The sequence below is a fragment of the Callorhinus ursinus genome, unplaced genomic scaffold, assembly GCF_003265705.2.
Source record: "Callorhinus ursinus isolate GAN/ISIS: 27379988/994484 unplaced genomic scaffold, GSC_fseal_2.0 scaffold1, whole genome shotgun sequence".
NCBI classification, from domain to species: Eukaryota; Metazoa; Chordata; class Mammalia; order Carnivora; family Otariidae; genus Callorhinus; species Callorhinus ursinus.
In genome coordinates, this window is record NW_027397063.1 from 52,751,680 (window position 1) to 52,776,934 (window position 25,255).

At 36.2% G+C, this 25,255-nt stretch overlaps 1 protein-coding gene and 1 long non-coding RNA gene across 2 annotated transcripts in view; both read right to left on the reverse strand.

Moving 5' to 3' along the window:
* Window positions 1-3,127: 3,127 nt before the first annotated feature.
* LOC112826432 (limbic system-associated membrane protein-like) overlaps window positions 3,128-25,255 on the reverse strand; it is a 335,729-nt gene continuing 313,601 nt past the window's right edge. Inside the window, exons 2-3 of the mRNA XM_073898388.1 lie at window positions 6,448-6,680; window positions 3,128-3,192 (exon numbers count right to left, since the gene is read on the reverse strand). Coding sequence (XP_073754489.1) covers window positions 3,128-3,192; window positions 6,448-6,680 — 298 coding nt within the window. The remainder of the gene's footprint in view (window positions 3,193-6,447; window positions 6,681-25,255) is intronic.
* LOC141372972 (uncharacterized) lies at window positions 15,339-19,540 on the reverse strand. Its single transcript, XR_012378527.1, has 3 exons — window positions 19,491-19,540; window positions 18,317-18,373; window positions 15,339-15,442 (listed from the first exon to the last, which is right to left on the reverse strand). It is a non-coding gene; the product is annotated as an uncharacterized lncRNA (long non-coding RNA).

Here is a 25,255-nt window from a genome sequence, read left to right on the forward strand (position 1 = left end):
TCTTAGAAGAATCTCAAGAAGAACTTTGAAGGATACATAAAAATTTTTCCTCTCCAACAAAATAATCTCAAATAGTTTAGTCCTAAAGGGTCACTTCTTCCTATTACACTAGCTCTCTGATTGCTGATGTGGATAGTGATGTCCTTAAAGTCAGAACATGGCTTTTTAATAGCCAATCAAGAGACTATTGTCTGAAAAATTAAGCTGAAGAGTAGGAAAATTAGTAGATTTCAGCATATGAACTCCAAATGAGAATTCCAGTTAATCATTAGGATTTTCAATAATCAACAGAATTAAGCCTAGATCAAATCCAACTAAAGAAGATTTAAAATTCTTTATTTTATTGTATTAAATATGTGAAGAACTCCAGGCTAAGTATAATTAGAAGCACTAACAAATATTTTATATATGAAATTTTGTAGGCAATGTTAAGTTACTGAGAAGATAATCAGTGCAACACGATGCTGATTAAAGAAGGGAAAGAAGAAAGATGGAAGAGAAAGGGGAATAAAGGAAGTATAATAGTCCCCTTCTTTATCTGCAGGAGATACATTTCAAGACAGTGGTGGATGCCTAGAACCATGGATAGTGCCAAACCTTATATGAGTTGTGTTTTTTCCTATATATACATACATACCTATGATAAAGTTTAATAAATAAATTAGGTATAGTAAGAGATTAAAAACAATGACTAATAATAAAAAAGAACAACTATAACAATATATTGTAATAAAAGCTAGTGAATGTGGTCTCTCTCTCTCAAAGTATCCTATTGTATTGTACTCACCCTTTTTCTTGTGATAATATGAGATGATAAAATGCCTATGTGATGAGATGAAGTGGGGTGAATGACATAGGCATTGTGATGTTAGGCTATTATTCACCTTCTGACTATATGTCAGAAGGAGAATCATCTATTTCCAAACCACAGTTGACTGTGGGTAACTAAAACTGTGGAAAATAAAATGGGATAAAAGGGAAATACAGTAATGAAAGAAGGAAAGAAAAGACAGATTAAGAGAGATAAAATAGACACCTGCTTGGAGTTCTGGGTAATACATTCAGGTCAGAATTAGGAATGATTAATAGGACTTAAAATGCTTCTAAGTATTTAAATCCTAGAAACAATAAGTTCTTGACAGTATTCGTGAAAAAAATTACCTTTGTATTTCCTAACATTTGAGTTTTCAATTTTTAAATTAGAAGGGAATCTATAGAATAACAATTGTAAGTCAATATGGATATTCTAAAATTAATGAGGTACAGGGGCGCCTGGGTGGCTCAGTTGTTAAGTGTCTGCCTTCAGCTTAGGTCATGATCCCAGGGTCCTGGGATCGAGCTCCGCATTGAGCTCCCTGGTCAGCAGGAAGTCTGCTTCTCCCTCTCCCACTCTCCCTGCTTGTGTTCCTGCTCTCCCTATCTCTCTCTCTGTCAAATAAATAAATAAAATCTTAAAAAAAAATAAATAATAAAAATAAGTTAAATTAATGAGGTACAGGAAATCTGGCTTTTTAGGCATGTAGATTTGAAAAAATAAAAGGCCAAATATGATCTTACAAGAAGTCCCACTTTCATATTTTTTCCATAATTATATTGGTTTAATTAAGGTAATTAAGCAATAAATTTCCTTACTTGTACTAGATTCTCAGAATCTATGCATATGACTTGCGTCACAGTGGTGAGAAAAATGTCTGGGGTTCTCTTTAATATTATAGTGAAATTTAAATATTAATTTAGAAATACATTTCAAAAACCAAAAATGTTTTCTTAAAGTTCTCCAATGTTATTATAAGCAGATTAGGTCATTTCTACAACAATGGTAACCAAATTAGAATAGAATAAAAAGAGAACAAAAGACTCAACATGGAAATTACCATTCTAGTATGAGTACTGGGCACAAGAATAATGTAATAAAATTTTGAAAATATGATAAATGTTGCAAGGAATGGTGAATAAGATATTTATTTATTTATAAAGATTTTATATATTTATTTATTTATTTGAGAAAGAGTGCAATTGGGGGGGTACAGACAGAAGGAGAGGGAGAGAATCTAAAGCAGACTTCACACTCAGTGCGGAGCCTGATGCAGGGCTCGATCTCATGACCTTGAGATCATGACCTGAGCTGAAACCAAGAATCCGGTGGTTAACTGACTGAGCCACCCAGGTGCTCCTGCATAAGATATTTTTAAATAAGATTCACTTTTAAAAAATCCTGTCATGTTAGGGTGTCCTTCGTATTCATATACACATGGAGATTCTTAATGTTATAGTTTTTAAAAAATCTCATTTTTGAGGCCACTATTCCCAGCACTCAAAAACATCTGTTTTCAATAAGGACATAGGTTTATTTTATTTTTTATTTTTCTATTATAAGGCTCTAGTACCTGCTCCACAGGGCTTTAGATACAATTTGATGCTATGTCATACAGGAAAATGAACAGGCAGGCAGGAGCAAATTCCTCACTAATGGTTTAGATCCCTACAACAGTAGTTCTTGGTTTTTCACATGCATCTGAATTGCCTTGCAGAACACAATGTATTTGCAAATTTTGGCTATATTTCCAGGGACTTTGGTTCAATTGTTCTGGGAGTGGTTCTCAGGAATCTACATTTTGACAAGTACAATAAACAAAAATGTTGACTTTGTGAGATCATTATTGATTTGTATACTGGCTGATGCAAAACTTTCACTTGTGTACCTCATGAGGAAGGTGTGTAGAGATGTCATTTAGCTAAAGGTTGAGTTTAGTGAACCATGTAGCATATTTATTTCAACACAGGATATTTTACGTGTAATGACCCTCATGAACTGACAAAAACAGAGAGAAAATATTGGAGATGTTAAACAGTCACTAATGTGGTGGGAATACATATAAAAGGAAAGGAGGCTTCCAGGGAAAGTGAAACATGAAAGACATGAGGGGGTACAAATACTTAAAAATTTATACAGGTGAGATTTTTGAAGCCTAGAACAGTTTTGTGTCTCAACCATTTTTTTTTCAGCTTTGATACATGAAAATGGACAGTTTGGGAAGAGAGGAGATTTTCTTTCCACAGGACTAGGCTAGGTAAGCAATCTCAGAGGGCCTAAAATGTTACTGTGGAAATTTAAGGTATTTTCAATCTACCTGTTCCCTGTCTCATGTCCAGTGAGATTAGTTTTAGGAGCATTTGGGGGTGTGACACTATCTGAAAATAATGAAATTATACAGGAATATTTCTTCTGATGTTCCTAAGGTATACAGTTCTTTTAGAGCAGTGGTTCTCAAAGTGTGGTCTTTGCATCGGTGGCATCACTATCACCTTCGAATGTGTTAGAAATGCATATTCTTAGCCCCAGTCTCCAGATCTATTTCATCAGAAATTCTGGGAAGTTCCCACCAATCTAAAACTTAACAAACCCTCTAAGTGTTGTTGTGAAGCATGCTGCAGTTTCTCCTTAATACGCCTTCATGAGTTAGGCTCAAGGAGGAGAAGATCCTTTCTTCATCTCTCTTACAAGTATAGGCTTTGTTGTTCATTTTTTCTTCCACAGCAATGTGATTAAAAAAAAAATACAATAGTATCTTGAATCACACAGATGTGGGTTTGAAACCCTGTCCTAAGCCAACAGGCAGCCTTGGGCAGGCTCCTTATTGTCTCTGAACTTTAAGCTTTTGCCTATTTATAATAAAGTTATTAATACCTACTTAATAATAATATTATTAGAATCAAATGGGAAAATGAACTGTAGGGGTTCATAAAGAGTTGCCCCAAGATTTGTACCTTTGGCATGCAGATTATTTAGAGCTAAAAATAATCAAGGCCCAAAGACTCAGGAAGAAATGTTGACCTTAACCCTAACTGCTTAAAAGAATTTAGATAGAGGACCTGCTCCAACAAGAGTCATCACCATAAATAATTACATTATAATATGAACCAGAGCTGGTAGATAAGGAGGACCCTTGCAAGCACTGTTTAATCAAAGTCCTCCCTATGTCCCCTTGTTTCTGGATGGCTCAGCAACATTTGCTTCACAAACATTTACTCTTCTTCATTTTCCTGTGAATTGCTTTCCTTTTCCTTTGAAGTCCCAGACCAGCAGCCTTTTCTCTTTAGTTCAGGATGATATATATACTTCGTTTTGCCTGTCTTTGGTATCTCATATCTCTGTGGATCCCCATATATATGAAATTAAATGTGATTTTTCTCCTATTAATCTATTTCTTGTCAATTCAATTCTTAAACCAGTTAGAAGAAGCTTGAAGGCTTACCAACAGAATAAACAGTACTTGGCACTTAGTAGGTTCTTCTCCATCACTTAATACTCATTTATTGAATTTAACTTAATATGAAGTTATTAAATTTAACTTCATGTTAGTTAAATTTAAGTTAATTTCACTTGTGCCAACATGGCATGAAAATATATGCAAGCATGATCTAACTTATTTCTAGCTCTAACCCTCTCAGGATTAGTACATTTAGTTCGTAACTAAAATGCATATAGATAAATAAGAAAAAAAAGGGGAGAGGGCTTGGGGCATTTGGTGCTAAGAGCTGACTTAAATATAAATATGGTAGTTTTTAAAGTCATAACAACAAATTTCCCTTCCAGTAGAAAATGCTTCAGATTTGAATCTTGGTCTGCTTGGCTCCAAACTACTCACTCCTTCAACTCTTCATGTGACCTTGAGCATGTAACCTAAATTTAATGAACTTCTGTTTCCTCATCTAGAAACAGGTTGCTTCTCCCTCTGCCCTTCACCCCGCTGGTGCTGCCTCTCTCACTCTCATCCTCTCTCAAATAAATAAATAAAACCTTAAAAAAAAGAGAATTCTCATTCTTGTTAAAAAAATTGTGTAGTAATCTCATAATATAATATGGAGCTGGTCATTAGATAAGGGGCTTTAAGAAAACTAGTTACCTCCCCTCCTTCTGCCATTGCATGGGGTAGAACTTCTCCTTTTGTTTTGAGGGAGGGGTGTGTGTGTGTGTGTGTGTGTGTGTGTGTGTGTGTGTGTGAAAGAGAGAGAGAGAATGTATGTCATACTTGTGTTTTTGAGGGAGCTGGTAAATTAACCCAATTGCATGTTTACACATCTCTGGTTATGTTTACACATTTATAATGGACTGCCTGAGATCCAAGCCCTGAAGTATCATGTTATGGAGCTCTAGCACTCTGTACTCAACTACAAGGAAAACATTCTATGCCTGGACTGTGACTGGAACTTTGCAAGTCAGTAGACATGCCTTTAACAAGCAATAAAATGAAGCTGTCAGCCATTACAAATGGACCAAGATAGAGGTCACATGACTAAATCACCTCTGGACCAGGCAGTCTCTGATGTATTTTACTCCAGTTTCTATCTATTAATCAGAGAAGTTGGGAGAGCAATAATTTAAATGCTGCAATAATCAATTCCATAACACATTAACAGAAGCTACAGTCAAACTTTCCCATACACTGACTGCATTGGAATCCTGACAGAAGCCCTAAGGCCATGGCTAATTTGCATTTAATTTACATAAAATTGTAAATCAAGAATACATGAAAACAGCCCTAATACTTGTTAGTGCTTAGATCTTTCCTGATAAATGGATTGAAACTGCTTGTGGTTTGACTTCGCTTGCAATAAAATTGTGCAGCTGATCAGCTTTGTTCTCATTCTGCAATTATGGGGAAAGGGACCCAATGAGAGCTATAGTTTGGGGCATGCGTATGCCACTTAGGGTTTTCATCCTATAAAACCATGACTCAGATGTGACCTTGGGAACCCCAATCTAGAAGCAGATTGTCCCCAATGACTTTGCAGATCCTGGTCACTCGATTTGCTCACAAATAACATACCATTAAATGGAGATACAATTTAAAAAGAAAGCTGGCAATGTATCATGGAACACTGCATCAAAAACCAATGATGTAATGTATGGTGATTAACATAACATAATACAATAAAATTTAAAAAAAAAGAAAAGAAAGCTGGTCAGCTGAGAGGATGTCAAGGCCTCTGGAAATTTTATTTTTTCCAAATAACACTTACTATCATAAAAACAGATAATTAGTAACATTCTTTATGCTGAAGATAAAAATCAAGCCTTCAGCAAAGCATCCAGTACCTAACAGCGGATAAAGTGCACCTCACATGGTTCTAAGCATTCTGTGTGTTCTTGTTACCCTGTTCCAACCTATTCAATAGATATGGGCTTTGCTATGTGCTTTTATATTCAGGGCTAAGAGACAATATTCCTATCAAGGGTACTGGCTCACAGTGGCACTTTTTATATTCTCCTTAGTCCTCTTATTTTAAGTCTGTCCTTTGTGAGAGAAAATAGACACTTAAATGCAATAATGCATTTGAAAGTTTTTTTTCCTTCAGAAAGCATTTTGCAAATATTTTGTACATCATGTTTATTTTCTGCTTCTCACCCCTCCCTTACCACCCATCTATCCCACCTTTTCTTACCTTGCACGATCAAGTAAACTTGGGAGGTCTTGGGCTCATGCTGTGTCTGAACTGAGCAAGTATAGGAACCCTCATCATAGACATCCACCTTCTGGATTCGGAGGCTGTATTCCAGAGAATGGCGTTTCTCCAGCTCAACCCGAGGGTCCAGAGACCACTTGTCATGCCCAGCAAAAATGATGCCAGAACGGTTCAACCAGGCCACCTTCGAGTTCTTATCTTCTACAACGCACCTGGCAGAGCAGAACAACAACATTAGAACCTCAGTCCTACCTGCATCCACATTCATTCTCCACATTGCCCTCAACAAGACCAATCAAGAACAATGATTATATGCAGGATGAATAATTGCCATGCCATTTTTTAGAGTCCTAAGTATTTTCACTATTTCTCCTAAGACTAATTACCATCCAATAGATGGATGTCATTATGTTAGACTCAATTTGGCAATAAACAATCAGTATGAAAAATGCAGGCAAATAAAATTAAATAGGTATTGACTTCCCACTGGATTATCTTCTTCTTGTCTAGGAAAAGGTCATTCACACAGAACTCCATCTGTTTGAGTACCTGAGAATTTGACAAGTGATAATGTGGCACATTTAATGAGTTTTGAATTGTATTAATTCTTTCACAAGTATTTCCTAAAGTCCTATGTGATGGTAGATACAAATCATGCCCCACTGCTATAGGAATTAGACCAGATTTCAGAGTTTGCTTCAGGTTCTTAGAAGGTTGGAATGCCTTCTCCCAGGAGTGACAAGTGTGTGAATAGATCCAAAGGTAAGTAGACAGGTGTTATGTCAAGGAAATCAGAGCCAGGATCATCTGGTTCCGGCTGCTGAGGGAAACATGTTGTCTGCTGGCAAGATGGCTTACAACCAGCATTTCTGGTGCATCAGAATGAATTCAATATTTTATGGGAGAGGAAGTAGCCAATTTCATAGTTCGTATTCCAAGAAAGATGAAGGAAAAAGGTTTATTTAAATGACTACTTATTTTAAAAACCTAAAAGGATCTCTTTCTGAAACTTGCAAGAAAGAGGCAAAGAATACGGATTAATGGGGAAGGGGTGGCTACTTTGTGGTGAATGCAGTTTTCTCCTTCAATTCCACTGAGAATCTGTAAATGGAAAAATCGAGCAAAAAACAAACAAACTTCTCTCTGTATCCCTTTGGTAAGATTTATGTCTGCCCCACAGGGAGATTGTCCCAGACCCTGTTCACAACTGTAGAGCCATCTGCTCAGCACTCTGGGGCATGAGGGATGGCGAGAAGAAGCCAGGAGCATGACAGCAAAACAATTAAAATACCATGTTCTGGATTCTCCAAACTAAGTCAAATCCACGTTTTCTCTCCAGTCAAAAAAGTCAGTCATAGGGATTCTGCACCCACGCATAGACAGGAAATTGATGCATTATCTACATGCGGTCTACAGTAGGTATACAGAGGCCAACTCAGTCTTAAAAGGAGAAAAGCTGAATCCTTTTAAAATACCTCACCTATGGTTCAAAAGACCTCCTAATCCCATTATTTTTAAGTGAACTGAATATTTTATTTAACATGAGAATTTTATTTAATTACTTGAGTTCCATGATCCACAGGTCTCTCTTCTCTACCTATTTATTTTCAAGAACATAAGCAGATGAAGTCATCGTTTAGTGTCTCTATTAGTCTGTATGCATTTCTCTGCCATGGAGATATTGTTGGGATTAATTATATGTTTGATAATTTAGAACTTCTCCATGAGAGAGTACAAAGCTAACTTCATGGATGCTTGCTGCTTCTTTCCAGACTTGGTTTGACTTTTCCTGTTTTATTATTTTGTGGCATTGTTTCTCTGTCCTTCATGATATTTGTGGCCCTTCTCAACTGAGAATCATTTAGGAGTTAATAGGCTGCTTGCTGCTTTCTAGAACACAAACGAAGTCACTGATGTAGATTTACTGTGTTTTTCTTTTCTACAGAGAAGGATGGAAATTTGCCTCCGCAAATGCATTTTAAATCTTCTATCATGTATCTCCTTGCACTTCTCTCCTCTGTGCAGTTCAACACAGCAGCAAACATATATGCTGCATCATAAAGATGTATTCTGAATAATGTCTAGCCAAAAATATGCCCCTAATATGTTCATTTTGAAAAAAAATACTATATAATCTATTTTACATAAATATGGCTTACAAATCAATTAAAGAGATATTTTGTTCTCTTCATTTAGGTACCTCCAAAAATTAATCTTATGGAAAATAGGTATTTAGTAAATGCGTGCTGTGAAACCGACAGTGTCACCCCTACAGAGAAGAGGACATATGGTTACCTATTTTCCACTTCCCCATCCCAAACCTTACAACATCAACTAATGAACTGGACAAATTTCCTTATCAGCACGAGGCAGAGTTTCTAAGTCAGGTGTTTAGGGTCCTTTGGACATTTTAGCAATTTTTGTACATGGAAAAGTTAAACTTATCACACAGATCATTATTCCAAATTATTCTCAGAGACTGTTCAGGTTTATCTTACCTAAAGACATAATTGACTATTTCAGCAAAATTGCCAGACCCACAAAAATGCATCTACTGAAACAATACATTATGTGGAAATTTTGCTATGACAATCTACATAACATCTTATTCTTACATTGTGTTTTGTCTTATATTTATTTTTAAAATTTATATTTTACTTATAAATAAATGAAAGGCATATTAGAATATATACACATACATATACACTCACACTTTTTACTAACTTAGTATAGTTAGCCAAGAAGCTAAGCAGAGCACAATGTGGTATTTTTCTTTTTTTAATTTTTACTTTAAGTAACCTCCGCACCCAACTGTGGAGCTTGAGCTCACAACCCTGAGATCAAGAGTCACATGCTCTACTGACTGAGCCAGCCAGGCACCCCAACAATGCAGTATTTTTAAAAGGAAAACCACTCCTCCAGATATTTAAGGGTTCTTTTTTCTGTAGTCAGTAGTTCCAAAGTAAATATATTGACTCTATAAACTAGAAAATATTCTTTCCACAACATGACTAAAACTTTCATACTGAAAAATGGCAAAAATAATACAAGTTCAGAACTAATTTAATTTTTTAAAATTTTGATATCTTGATTTAAGGTGGCAACTATTTCAGACCATAAGAAGAGCACATAAGTAAAAGATGGTAAGAGTCAAAATAATCTCACTTTGTAGAGCTTATGGTTGTTCAATGAAAATAACCAGTCACACAGGGTAGTCACAGAACACCTAGTTATTCAAAAATGAGGAAATGCTGATTTAATGCAGACCCAGGTTCCCAGAATGCACTGACTGACCAGCAAGCATCATGAGCTTTCATCTAGGAGGGAATTTGGCTTAATTGTGCAGTAGGCATTCCTGTAGAGTAAATGAGTATTCTCATGCCATGCTATCATACTGTAATAATGAATTACCCCCTATTCAGAATGCTGCTTCAATACCAGACAACCTAGTTCAGAACTGGATACCTAATGACTTCATTTTCAGTATCAGCTGTGGCTAAAGCTGGAAAAGTATGAAGAGATGTATTTTATTAATAAAATATTTTATTTTTTCTATTTAAATTCAATTTAGTTAACATATAGTATTATTAGTTTCAGGGGTAGAATTCAGTGATTCATTAGTTGCATATAACACCCTGTGGTCCTTACATCAAGTGCCCTCCTTAATGCCCATCACCCAGTTACCCCATCACCCTATTCACCTCCCCTCCAGCAACCCTCAGTTTGTTTCCTAGAGTTAAGTCTCTTATGGTTTGTCTCCCTCTCTGTTTTTACCTTATTTTATTTTTCCTTCTCTTACCCTATGTTCATCTGTTTTGTTCCTTAAATTCCACATATGAGTGCAATTATATGGTATTTTTCTTTCCCTAACTTATTTCACTTAACATTATACCCTCTAGTTCTATCCATGTCGTTACAAATGGCAAGATTTCATTCTTTTTGATGGCTGAGTGATATTCCAGTGTGTGTGTGTGGGGGGGCTATATATATGTGTGTGCTATATAACACATCTTTTTTAATCCAATCATCTGTCGATGGACATCTGGGCTCTTTCCATATTTTAGCTAATTGTGGACATTGCTGTTATGAACATTGGGATGCATGTGCCCCTTCAAATCACTATGTTTGTATCCTTTGGATAAATACCTAGTAGTTCAACTGCTGGGTTGCAGGGTAGCTCTATTTTTAACTTTTTGAGGATAATCCATACTGTTTTCCACAGTGGCTGCCCCAGTTTGCATTCCCACCAACAGTGTAAGAGGGTTAGCCCTTTCTCTGCATCCTCACCAACATTTGTTTCCTGAGTTGTTAATTTTAGCCATTCTGACCAGTATGAGATGGTGAGATGTATTTTAAAAAAAATCTGTAAGTGTTATGTGTTGTTTAGATTTAATAGAATGTTTTCTCCAGGAGCTCACGACATTGCAAATCATTCCTGGATTTAGAAAGGATGGGTGTTGGTGCCAAGAAGAGAGGACGAGAATGTCCTATTTCAGGTGGGATTTTCTGGCAGGCAGCTGAGAACATGGGGTTACTGTTCTCTAGGAAATCATCTATTATTAGTATACCATTCCTTTTCATGGATCTTTCTTATGACCTCATCATACTCTATATCGCATTCGCATTATCTGTATTTACCTTTCCTTATAAGCTTATTAATGACAGTGGCCCTCCTAGAATTTACCTGTGGAGCCCTCACAGGGCCTAGCAGCACAGACCCACCATGTACACAGTAGGCACTCACTGAGATGTAGAATAAATAAACTGAATTTAATTTAATACATTACTATTAGGTCAGACATCAAATATTTGTTAATTATCTAAGAGGTGCAGAATAAATGGGTAATTATTTTAACATTTCTTAAGAAATAATTAAAAGTATCTAATACAATGGGAAATTTTAAAAAAGAATTTTTGAGTGTGGTAGTAACATGAAAGTAAAGGAGACAAAAGTATGTACTCAGTGCTTTCATTATAAAGAAACATCATCTCTGGGAATTACATAATCTGTGTCACATGTGAAAAAGTGAAAGAAACATAAAACACTAGAAAAATGTTTAGTGGGTTGCCCACTCTAACCACGAACCCACAAATATCAGGTGGGTTACTTACCTTAACTGTGGGCTATGATTTTTTTTTAAATCAGCTTTAAAAAACTTACAGGAAAGGCAAACAAACAAATTTTTATCTTCCTTGTTCGGTATATCTGCAGCCATAAAGCTGTCACAAAAAATCAATGCACCCATAAAAATCTCAAGCATTGGATTTCTGCAAACACTTTACACCAAGCATATTATGCACATTTATACAAAGAGGTACATCGACAATTCTACTCATACTGCTTAAGTCTGCTTCTAAAATGATGAGTAAAATTGGAGGCAGAAAAGACATGCTAAATTCAGTCTATAGCAATAGATTGCTTAATAGCATATTTACTGACAGTATATCCATGATATAAGTGATACAGATCTACCAGATATTAAGCCTGTTCAATTGCTACAGACATATCTCTTCGTATTTAACAAACATTACTTGCTGCTAAAAATGTTTTGATTTAGCATTAGAATTTATCTAAACTTTCCTTTCTTTCTCAGGAATATAATCTGGTATTTACTCATTTATTACAAGTAAGTACATTTTACTCAATCTGTCACCCATTATCTATCCTCATACTTTTCAACTGTAAGGACCAGGGCAGTGGAACTGGATAGGTAAGAGATTTGTTTTTAAAATTAAGAAAGAACATGAGATTAGTGGTTCTCAAGTGGGGGCAATTCGTGCATGCAGATGATATTTGGCACTATCTGGAGGCATTTTTTTCATTGTCACAACCTGAAGTGGGGAGGTTGTTGCTGGCATCTAGTGAGTAGAGGCCAAGGATGCTGCTAAATGTCCTACAACATAAAGGACAACCTCCACAATAAAGACATCCCACATGTCGACATGGCTGAGCTGAAAATCCCTGAGTCAGAACTTAGTTTTGGTTTAAATATCTGGAAGCACGGGGCAAACATCTATAGTGCAATGGTGTCTTTTTTCATAAGCATATGCTTCTTAATTTACAGATACTTAATTGCCACTAGCAAAGTCCCTGAATTATAAGTCATGTTCACGACAGAATCACTACAATGAAGTCTAGTCATGCTCTGGTTATAAGCTGGTAGTAAATGAAACACTGCCCCTTTGCTGTTTCATTTTAGTATCATAATTATACATCAATATAGTCTTGTACAGACAGTCCCCAGCTTACAATGATTTGACTTATAATTTCTCATCCTTACAACAGTGTGAAAGCAATACACTTTTAGTAGAAACCATACTCTGCATTTTGAATATTGATCTTTTCCCAATGTACTAATATATGGTTAAGATACTCCCTCATGATGCTGGGCAGTGGCAGCGAGTCACAGCTCCCCGTGAGCCAGGCCATCACAAGGGTGAACAACTGATACACTTACAACCATTCTGTTTTTCACTTTCAGTATTCAATAAATTACATGAAACATTCAATATTTTGTTATAAAGTAAGTTTTGTGTTAGATGATTTTGCCCAAGTGTAACCTAATGTAAGTGTTCTGAGCACATTTAAGGTACGCTAGGCTAAGTTATGATGTTCGGTAGGTTAGGCATTTTTGATTTACAATGTTTTCAACTTATGATGGGTTTATTGGGATGTAACCCCATCATGAGTCAAGGAAGATCTGTACACTACTGATGGTGAATAGGAAAGCTATAACTTGGTTACTTCCTAACTTAATGCTGGAGAAATCATTTAAATTTAGTCTTTTTCTTTTTTTCTCTCTATATAAATGGACCCATTAAATCCAGAACAGATAAGGAAGAATCAACTCAATTAGAGCAATTTGACTTTTAAGGAAATTATTAAACTTTAATAAAAAAAATTTAAAAATTAAAATAAAATAAAATAAATGGAAAGCTATTTTTAAATTAACTCTTATTATTTTTCACATTTGTGACTCTCCCTCTTTTGTAAGATGTGTACTGATTCAAGATGTGAATGGAAAAGAAAGTCTTCAAGAATATGTCTACCCTTGATTTTAATGTTGTTTGCATTGTACTTTAACCCTACAAACAAAATCCTTAGTGAATCATCAAAACTATCATAGAATATAGAAGGAAAGATTCTCTGAGAGGTAAGACTGTACATTCCCAGCATTAGTGCGTGAAATCAGGAAAAGTAGATGATGGAATAAAGTAGGCTCTCTTGAGTCAGAGGTCCTTAGTCTGATTTTATCATATTATTTTAAGTATAATGAATTCCAACAGCACTGGGCAAAGACATTAAAAACAATACATGCCAAATTAGTTAAAAAACCAAATTTAAATATTTTTGAATTATTAAACATTTTGGGTCATCTCTGTTTCATTACCATGCTATAAGATTAAGATCAGAAATAAAAGAATTGTGGGCACTGGTGACCCTTAGGTGCTCCTGCTAGCCTTGTCTGCAGCAAGAAGCTTCAGCTCTCTAGCTGTCTTGCTTCCATTTCTACCACCTTCCAGACTTGACTTATGGCTTTGAACCCTGCCTGCTCTCTTGGCCTCATTCTGTTGTTCTTATGCATGAATGCTCTCTTAATCTTGATCCTTTCGAAACTTTTGAACTAATCTTAGTTTGATGATAATTTATTTTTCTATATTCCTACTGAATTTTACTCCAATAAACACCAATACAGTTATCTACATGGTATAATGATCTCCCCTCACCCCAGCTGCTTTGCACACATTCATGCACAAATGCCCGCATGCACACATGCATATAAACACACAGAGAAGTAGTGACAGATGTTCCAGAGAAGATGAGAATGGAGAGGTAGCAAACCACAGGAACCAGATTCATGTGATTCTATTACTGGGCATAACGATTTAGGAATCTGTACTCTTCTGATGGAATGTTAGGATAAAAAACAGACTGTTTAGTTCCTACAGGATAACTGATTTTAGTTCTGGCCTTCAGAATGCAGGTAAGTCACTTAGCCTCTCTGTATCTTAGTTTTTCATAAGTAAAATGAAGCTAATGATACTTTATCCAACTTCCTAGAACTACTCCATGAATAAAATGAGGTGATGTACACAGAAACATTTTATAAGATGTAAAACAATATCTGTGCTCTCTCATGGTAGATAAGAAGAAAATAGTTATATGTAGGGGTGGCTATGAAAGAAAAACACTGATTTCCCTAGGCCATTCAAAAAGTTTATCTCTTCACAGAGTGTGATGACACTAAATATGTATCATTTCCTAGACTCTCTGATCAATCATGTATTTCTTTAAATATTAAATTTGCAGTAGTTACTTGCATGTGCTATGCTGACAAAGCACGCTTTCTGTGATTGGGTTACTCTCTACTAGGATTATTCATCACCTATAAGAGCAAAAAAGAATCCACAATGACAACTGGTAAAGCCAGGGGAGTTTGTGTCATTTCTGAAGCAATGAAAAGGCCTCCCTAGACATGCTTTTTATCTCTTTGTATCAGTAGGAAGTACTTGTCCAGCCACACATGCATCCTTTTTTTAAATTTTTATTTATTTTTTTCATGCATCCTTATATAAGCATGATACGACACATGTATTGCCGTATTTTCAGGCTCACTTTCTTTAAGAAGAAGAATTAACGAATATCCATGCAGGTGGCACAGGTGAGGAAAGCAAGTAGAGAAGGAGCAGAAATTATCCACCAAATTAGGTACTGAGTACCTCGCAACAACCTCTCAGTTCTAGGACAATCTGTGCTCCCTCTGCTTTTCACATCAGTTGTGTTGTCTCTACATTCACATAGAAGAAATAAATGGAAAAGAGGAAGAAAGAAATTCTAAAAAGAGATCAGAATGGAGGCTGAGGCCAGGAGAGAACAGAGTTCTATCTCAGTCACTGCTAAGATCAATCCCAGGAATGTTTATAAGCTGTCGGAAATAGCTCTTCTAGGTTCTTTCCAATAGTCTCGATCAGTCTAGAAAACAAATCGGTATGTTCTTAGTCACACCATAATTTAAGAGCCTCCATTTATTTGTAAGACGTGAAGTGGAAAAGTCATGGGTTCCACAGTTTAGTAGCTTCTGGCAAGTTACTTAGCAGAGAAACACAGCATGGGGCGTGTTTCCGTGTTCAGGTTGAAGAGCAGGGAGCCAGTTTCCTGCTCTGCATTCTAGCACCATCACATACTTGTTCTGTGTTCTCAGGATATTTGCTTAACTTCTCTGTGCCTAGGTTTCCTCATCTGTAAAATGAAGAATGATAGTTTCTACTTCAATGGATAGCTGTAATGTTTAAATGGGTTAATTTTAAACAGACAGAGCAGTGCCTGGCCCTAAAAGGGTTCATTATTACCAAAGAGTTTCAGTGTTTTTCTTCGGCAAAACATGGATAATAACTTTTTTCTCATATGATTGTGATTATTAAATGGGCTAAAGTATTTAGAATACCCAGTAAGCTTTGGAAGAGCCTAATAAAATCTTGTCCCCATCGCTTTTCATAATTTGACTCTTAGGCATTTCATTCTGCATAAATCCCATTGTTGGGCTAAATCTAGCAATGTCCAGAAAGTGTTTAATCCAATTCCTTCCTTATTAACAGCCATTTCTGGGAAATCTCCTTCTGCAGGCCTGGGTTCTTTTGCATCTGATACCCCTCTGGCCCCTCTAATCAGTAGTTGGCCCCCTAAAGCCGACAGGTGTTAAATTGAAAGCAAGATGATACAGTATGATTATGGTGCAACAGTGTAAACTGAGGTTCTAATGCCATCTCTGAACATTTTTAAGGGCTTTTTTGGCATACCTGTGCAGAGGCAGCTTAGGTCTTAAATGCCTTATCACTTTCAATCGGATCCAGTTAGAGCCCACACATGGCTCTCTCTCCAAGGCAGCCTGAACAGAGGACAGTTGGTCAATGCTGTACAGTGTGATCTGCTGAAATCTGCTTGGTGGAATTGGGGTTCCTCCTGGACTGGATGAGTCACAGTCTTTGCTTTATGGACCCTCAGGTTTCAAGAACAAGGCTTATCTTTTCTCCTTCTCAGTATGTGAGTGGCCATTATCCTCTCACCAAAACAGCAAGTATCTATAACTCTTTTTTCTCCTTTAAATTACGGATTCTCCTCTTTCCTTACCACTTGGTTGAGTGAGGGTGAGAAGCAATTTTAAATCTTGATTTGTTTTGATTCTTGCTATGAGTCTCTGTTCTCTGTGAAAAATCTCTCTCATTTAGAAGGGGGAAAAAAAGCTGCCTTTAGTTGTACTTTTGAAAGAATAAAATGAGTCTTAAGAATCCTGGCTCAGATTTCTAGTTAAAATTTTTACTCGCTATGCAATTAAAAACAATTCCACAGCTATTTAAAGAAAATTTTGTTACCTTCTGAGTCATTACAAAGTAAATATCAAAAGTATGCTACGTTCTAGAAGTAAAAAAAATGTCTTTTATACTGCTCTATACTGTGCAGAGTTTATTCTTTATCTCATTCCAGCAGTAGGGAGAAATAAAAGAGCTCACAATAAATTATAATGCATTTAGGATGAGCATTCTGTTGTAGGAGACTTGGCCATAAAGTCAGGAGACTATTTTCCATAAGTCTCACTTGAAAACCCAGCCCCCTACTTTATAGTCTTATCATATACAGCATTATGTAAATGTTATCATTGGAGCAGAACCACGTTATAATATGACTCCTTATTACATGCATTTATATATAATTTGTATCAAATTATGCCCTCTAAGACATGGCAATTAATACATACAGCATGTATGATATAACAGAGTTAACATACAGTAAGCATATAAGTAAATAAATAAGTAATGAGACTGTCTATCAGAGCTACCGTTACAAAGGGTTCTGCTGTCTAGTTGGCCTTCCCTATTAGAGGTAGCAGAAATAAAGGCAGATAAATATAAAGAGCAAAAGAAGTCTATTTTTTAAATGTAATTTGTGGACACAGATGTGAAATAGGGGACTCTGGTAGCTGCAAATTGAAAGAGCACATATTATCAAACAGATCCATCTTAGCTGAAGGAAATGTAGTGGTCCCCTCCCCCCGCTGACAAGAAGCCAATAGATCACTGCATGCTTATAAATCACAAGGACTGTTCTCACATGGAGAATTGTAATCATAGGGATTTTTCTGACTTCTACGTTCACTTTTCCATCACCCACATCCTACCCCACCTCACTTCCTTTGTTTCCTATCTCCAGAAGTATTTTTTTTTTCTCATCACTTTCTTCTAAAGGACAATGATGTGAGGAGGTCTTCATCCTTGTGTGATAGCCAGTTCTTGGGGTTTTTCTTCTTTCTCTCGCCATCATTTTTGTTTTCCTTACCAAACCCTTCCTTGAAGGCCTGCCTGTCTTGACCACATCAACAATCAGGGCATGAATGGGACTCAGGATTAAGTAATCAAAAAGAGCTTCAGAAATTACCAAGAGAATGGGCATGAAAGCAAGACCTGATGAGTTTGAGATGAAAATCCATCTGTGAGCTACTCTACTGAACTTGGTTTACTCAAACTGGAGAATGATACCTGCCACTGTAATCCCCAACTTACACAGAACCCTGACCTTGGGAGGGCGATGGAGGTTAGAGGAAGTAGGTGGTGTCTGGACTTGGCAGAAAGAGGAAGTTAAAGGCCAGTCACCCTTTGTACTACCACAACTGCCACATAATTAATTCTAAAATTTCATAGCCAGCCTCAGTTAAAGAGAGAGCTGCAGATACTTCAAGGTGAAGTTCACATTCTGAATTCTAGGAAGAGTCACATGATTCAAAAGCGCCATCTCTTTACCATGAGAGCATTTGTATTTCACTTTCCCACCCTCTCCGTCCCTAGGGCATTCTACCTTGGAGATTGCATTACTGAAGAGGCATCTTCTCTCACAGCAACTCTCAAAATCTGGCTATTAAATGAAAAGACAGGCAGAGTGAGAGAAAGAACTAAATCTAAGTGGAGATTAATAAGACATTGTTTTGAAATCATTCCTCTATTTCTTCTGGATTACTTATTATCACCGTTTGTGGTGATGATCTTTTGACACGGTACCAGGAACTCTGTCGAATTCTCTATATGTGCTCAGGAACCTGATCTGAGTAGCATCAAGAATTATGTTGACTAATTAACAGTCCTCATAATGTTGATACTGTGTTATTAATCATAATGTTGATAGTAGTAGTCAATATTATGTTGACTAATTAATGTCCACTCTCCCCCAAAGACGAGTCACCTTCACCTGGCTCTATCAAAGAATACTTTTAGAAGGATGTTGGTAATCCACTAATAGCCAAATCCAATGGATTCATTTTAAGTATTTGTCCTACTTCATCTCTATATAGCTTTCAACACAATTCGCCACTCATTCTTCATTTTCTTGTCTCTCTTCCTAACTCCCACTATTTCTCAATTTCTATAATCGGCTCCTCTTTCTCCACTCACCTCCTGGCCTCATGGAATAGTCCTCATACATTTCATCAGACTTTTTGGCTTTAATTATATTTCATCATATTGAAATCTAAAACAGCATACTCAGCTGTTCCACATAGATATCTGAAGGCACCACAAATTCAGCATGTTTTGAATCTAAACTCATTATCTTCCATCTTATTCTTATACTCTTTCTAAATTCCCAGTTTCAGTTAATTGAACCATAATCCATCTATTAATCCAAACTAGTAGACTCAGAGCTGTCCTTGTTTCCTTCTCCTTCAAGTCATTTATATAATCAAATATATTTTTACATATTTTCCCCTAAGATTGACCTCTAATCTCCATCCATACTGTCACTACCATTGTTCAGAACCTTCTCGTCTATTGTCAACATCACTTCCAACTCATGTTATCACCTTCTAACTGGTGTTGTGGCCTCTGACGTTGCATCCCTCACCTAGAGTGCTACCCATTCATCCTTCATATAGAACATACACGAAGCTGATCATGTAAACCTCTTATTTAAATGTGCTTGGTCTTTTTACTTTTAACAGTTCAAAGAGATTAGCATAATAAATGTCAGTTCAACCTACCTTTCCAGCCTGATCTCCTGACTTACACTCCCTCTTTGCTATGAACCTTATTCTTTCATTTGGCAAGTTCCTATTTACTACACAACCCATCTCAGGTGTGCCTTCCCTTGTGATGCATTCTTTAATTCCATAGTTGCTCCCCTGCTCGTGGTAACATTCTAATTCTTTCTCTACCTCTCATCACTATTTTAAGAGTAAAGCATGACTATGTCTTCTCGATCTTTGCATCTCTATTGTCTCACAAAATGCCTGACACAAAATCCCGTAATAATTATTCAGTGGATGAATGAATATACCAAGAATCTTTCTCCTCTCATTTCACATTCTTAGAGATTTCTGCTTCCTAATACAAACTTGAAGGTGGAAAAATCTTACTATATCCAATGGTTTTGAAAGAAAAGTATGGCAGGACAAAGCCCTTTGTCTTTTCTAATCTAGCCATTTTATTTCTCTTCACTTGATGCTACCATTTTCTCTGTCTCTCTTCGCCTGGAAGAGATGACACTATCTATTTAACTACTTATTTATTTATTTATAAAAATATTTTATTTCTTTATTTATTTTAGAGAGAGAGAGAGAGAAAGTATGAGTGGGTGTGGAGGGGCAAAGGGAGAGAGAAAATCTCAAGCAGACTCTGCACTGAGTGTGAAGCCTGATGCAGGGCTTGATCTCACGACCCTGAGATCATGACCTGATCTGAAATCAAGAGTTGGATGCTCAAGTGACTGAGCCATCCTGGTGCCCTTATACTATCTTTTTAATGATATACCTATGATACACTATAATATATACATAAAAAACAATTTTTTTTAAAAAAAGAAATACAATGTATGGTGGAAACTTAACTCAAAGAAATTTCTAAAAATATGCTGTATGGTGAAAACATGTTTTCAAATTCACCAGTGTCCCTCTTCTTGTCTGGTGGACTTGAGTACCATCCTTGATATTATCCTACTGGTGTCTCTTGCCTTAGAGGTTCATATTTAAGGATAGAAATTAACATTTTTTATTAGTATTCAGATGTCACACTGAGGACTAACCACCTCCAGCTATGTAACCTAATCTCTATGAGTTTATAGTGGGTCTCTGACTAAGTCATACCCAATAATTTCACTGTTCATCTCTAGTGAAATAGGTTAATTTGATTTCACAAAATTTTTAAAATTTTTCTTTCCTCACTAGATTTCATTGTAAAATTAGCACTTACTTTCCCCTTCAAGATAATAATATGACCAAGAAGACAACCAGGAAAGGTGATAAAGAGGTAGATAAAGTGAGATTTTCTTCCCTGATACTTTCTTGTCTGGGAAGCTACTGAATTTAGACATTCTAGAGTCTTCCAGTCAATATGGGACACTATTATTATTCAGATAAAACTATGTCCATTCTTTAATATTAGTAAATTTGGTACATTTCTTTACTCTGATTATTACAAGATATAATCTTTTCATTTTGGATGTCAGCCTCCAAATCAGTCATTAGCATAATGCAAAACTTACCCAAAATACAGAATGAGAGAAGAATAAACATTAACAAAATATTTTTAATGATTTATATCTTGCTCTCTTTTTGTCCTTTAAGATTTCCTAGAGTTCCTATTCTGTTACCCTGAATCACAGTATTCTCCCAAAGAACTCTATTAAAGGAACTACTACACTTAAAATATATCCTCATATTCAAACCTCAGGAATGGTGGTGTGGATGGCCTTATTCAGAAGTAGAATATTTAGCTTCTTTACTAATTATTAAATATTAATCACTATATTTATTCAGTCTTGAGACTAGAATGTGGTGATCTATAGCTATGGTATAAATCATATATTTTTTTTTAATATTTTGTGTCACTTCCTCTCATTCCATCTCTTTTCTGCCATACTCTTTACAACTGAGACCATGAATCAAAGAAAATGGCTTATTTATATGTCTTTACCTTTTGCTCTTATGTAATATGAGTCCCTTAATCTTTATGAACATTCTTTTGTCTAGATAAGACTTACTACTATGTCACATGATGCTTCACATTAAAATTATACTTCTGCTAAACTATAAAATTAAGGAAGTCAGAGTCCCTAATTTCTCTAAGTATATCAGTGCAGAAATGATTTGAGTGCATGAAAATCTGTGGGTATTCAATAAAAAATTCTCTAACAATGAAGGAAATTTCAAATATACAATTTCCTATGGATTACTCTACCTCTGTATAATATCTAATTACAGAATACTATGATTGAGGGTAACAAAATAGGAACTTTAGAAAATCTGTACTTAGAGGCCAGGATCAGAGGACAAAAGAGCAAAGAATATACTGTTCATTAAGTAGATGCTTCCTCTAACTGAATCTAAACCGATTTTCTTTCCCAATCACTGAGTTCTACACAGGCCCTCTGTGGTCACCATAGAACTCTGAGCACTGGCCAGTGAGTCCAATCTCATCATTTCAAAACCCTTTGGCAGTTTTCACTTACAGATTTCTCCTAATCATCAGCTCTTAGCAGCAACAAAATAGCAAGAGGGGAATAAAGTAAGATCAAAAGATACATATTCAATGCAAAACAGCTCACCCTGTTAGCCCCAAGCAACAAATAAACGGAGAACGTTCTCCACAGTGTAGTAAAGTATGTTTCTGGGAGGCTAATGCTAGATGCAAATCTGCCAGAGGCAATGTTAAAAAAAAAAATCAACAAGCCAACAATAAAAGCAAACCAGACCTGCATTTTCTGTTCTTCCATATAGTTCACCCAGTCTTTGTCCATCATGTAGGATATCAAGTATTATTTTACAAGTAAGATTAGAAGAGATTAACAATCTTACATGAGCTATTAATCTTTTCTATTATATTATTTTTGCCTAAATTCTTCATTTTTAAATAGCATAGAAGATCAGATACTGCAGAAGACGAAGATATTGTAGAAAATAATATGCTTGTTACAATGTGATCCTTTGCAGACCACCCACTAGTGAACTAGGGCAAATTTCTCTAAAATCAGAAAACACAATTAACTCTTTCATCTTACTCTTAAATACTAAACCTGTTCACCCTACCTCTCCAGTTGGTGATGCTGGGTGTGAGATCATGCCAAAATCTTCCCAAAAGACCTCATAGCTATACCATTCCTTCTCAGCGTCAGATGAAAAGCTAGTAAGAATATGCTAAGGCCAGAAACATACTTGACTTAGCACACTTTCATCTGCCAACCTCCTGAAACGGACTACAGCTATAGTAGGAGTTTAGAGCTATTCCTTGGATGTCCCAGGTGCTTTCATAGCCTACTCCAGTATTACAAACAGTGCAGGATACAGGCTTGAGCATCAACATGCACAAACCCAGAAGAGCCATCTACTCTCTAAAAGCCTTTTGAAAGTTTGGGGTGTGGGATAGTTAGCATGTTGAAGGCATTTACAGGGCTCTTGGCTAGTGAAGAGATATTTTTCAGTTTGCCTAGAATTTTTTTTTTTTCCACAGCTGGTGATACACAGTACAGAATAAGGAAATAAGCACTGCCAGCCAATCCTTCAAGACTCTGTTCCAGCCACAGTAGAAGCACAATGTGAGAAGACTAACTGCTACAAAGACCTCCCAGCTTCTTATGCAATCTACGGACTGTCAGGCACATCTCTCAGTATAAAGAGTTTGGGAGCCAACTGTAGGACTGTGTGCAGCCAACCAGGCTCTGCCATTGAGAAATGGTTGCATAGGTAGTTGTGTCTTCCTTTGACCAATAAGAAGTTTATTCCCTCTGACTGGTGCCTAGAAGAAAGCAATTCTTGACATGTGTGGGTTCATGAATTTGCACTGGGACAGGAGTTAATTCTTCATGTTCATCAATGGCATTAGAGTGTCCAAAGACCTTATTTAGAATCACTTAATAAATGTTGATTTCAAAATGTCCCTACTTTGAAGCTTGGACCTATAACACCCTATGTAAAAGCAGGTCTTCACAAAGTAATATAGTTCTTTGTCTTTTTCTCCCTTCTCTCCTTTGAACACAAAAATTTTTTTTTTTTTTGCCATAGGTTGTGAAAAATTTGTTAAGTGTGTTATTCGCACAGATTTGTAAGGCTATTATTTTTTTTCTGTTTCACTAATTCTGCTAATTTATCAATTAATTTGGGTAATTCACTCCCTTTTTACTACTCTCCTGATATGAGTCTTCCAATGTTGGCTGTATGTTTTATTTTTTTTATTTTTTTATTTTTTTCAAAATCAAACACCTTTTTTTTTTTTATGTTGGCTGTATGTTTTAAAATGTGCTTTCAGTGAGGCTGAGGTGGTCTCTATAATGGATGTTGGTGCAAAATCAAGGGGACTCTAGCAACAAGTTGGCAGCATGTGAAAGCCGCTGTGCTTCTGCTAACTAGCCCTGAATTTTCAAAGGCAAGAATAAGGAGATGAAAAGAAGGGTTTGGATAGCATCAGACAGCTTCTCCTCCAGTATGTGAAAGATAATTACTCAGTGGGATTTACCCGGACAGAAGCCATGTGCTCTTGATGAGGCCTGGTTTCTTGCAAGGATAAGACTTTCTAGCTGGATTACAAAACAGAAAGTTGCATTCTAACCTGGAATGCCAAATAGCTCTAACAGAGAAATTGGAGCTCTACAAATGTTTTTAACAAGAGAGTTCAAAATCAGGACAGCGATACCCCTTAGAAATGTGGATGCTGGGATCACAATTGATGAAAACCAATCACTCCTCCTTTAGTGATTGAGAGTATGTAGATATGTGCACCTTAACAAAAGGGCTCAAATGTGTGATAGAGGGCAGAATGGGAGAGAAGAACAGAATTCAGCTTGTCTACACAGTCTAAAACAGCCAGTCCATTCTCTCCTTAGAATTCAAAAGAGAGGTGTAGGGATGGACAGAAGCTTCCAAATGACTATGACAAGAAAACAAATAAAAACTCTAGGAATTAGAATGGCTCACAATCTGTTAAATAGTTAAATATTACAACCTCTAGTCAACCGTTTAGTATTTTAATAGATGGACCTTTTGATCCATAGCTTATAATATCTTGCAATTTTTTGAAACATAGGAACCAGTCCAGGAAGTCTGCAGTTGGAAGGAATGGATCTGGCAGAATCTACAATGCAGGTTTAGGAACTCCTGGTAATTGTTAGTATTTTGAGAAGGAAGGCAGGAAAGAGTTTGCTTTGAAAGGAGATCTATCAGGGGAGTAAATTATGCTGTCTCTCCAGGGAATCTTCTTTCAACTTCCTGAGCAAACTCACCCTACAATATCTACATCAATATCTATATCTTTATTTCACTTTTACCCCACACTAGGCTATTTCAATAACAGGGATTTGCAATCTATTGGATTTACCAATAGTTGATTTAACTAAAATAGTCTTTTTACAATTTAATTAATCATTACCTAAAAACTGCCATGACTTTAGCCTTTGAAATTTTAAATCTGAGTTTCACATATATATTCTTGAAAATTATGTGGCTCTGAGAGGAGATTCTGAAATATTTTCCTAAGTACTAGTGAGTTTAAACCTTTGGAATTCCAGTGTTCAGATACTTTATGTTTTGTTTTATTTTATTTTGTTTTAGTATATTCAGGTAGATGGAGAAAACAGAGAAGTAGCAACAAAATAATAATAAATAAGGGAAGCATAAGAGAGTGTGAGGCAGAGAGAGAGAGAGATTCATATATAAACTCAGTGTGAGACAGTGTGAGAAACAGAATGAGAAAGTGAAGAGAGAGAAAGGGAGAGAGAGAGAGAGAGAGAGATGTTGCAGACAAACTATTGGAGAATCAG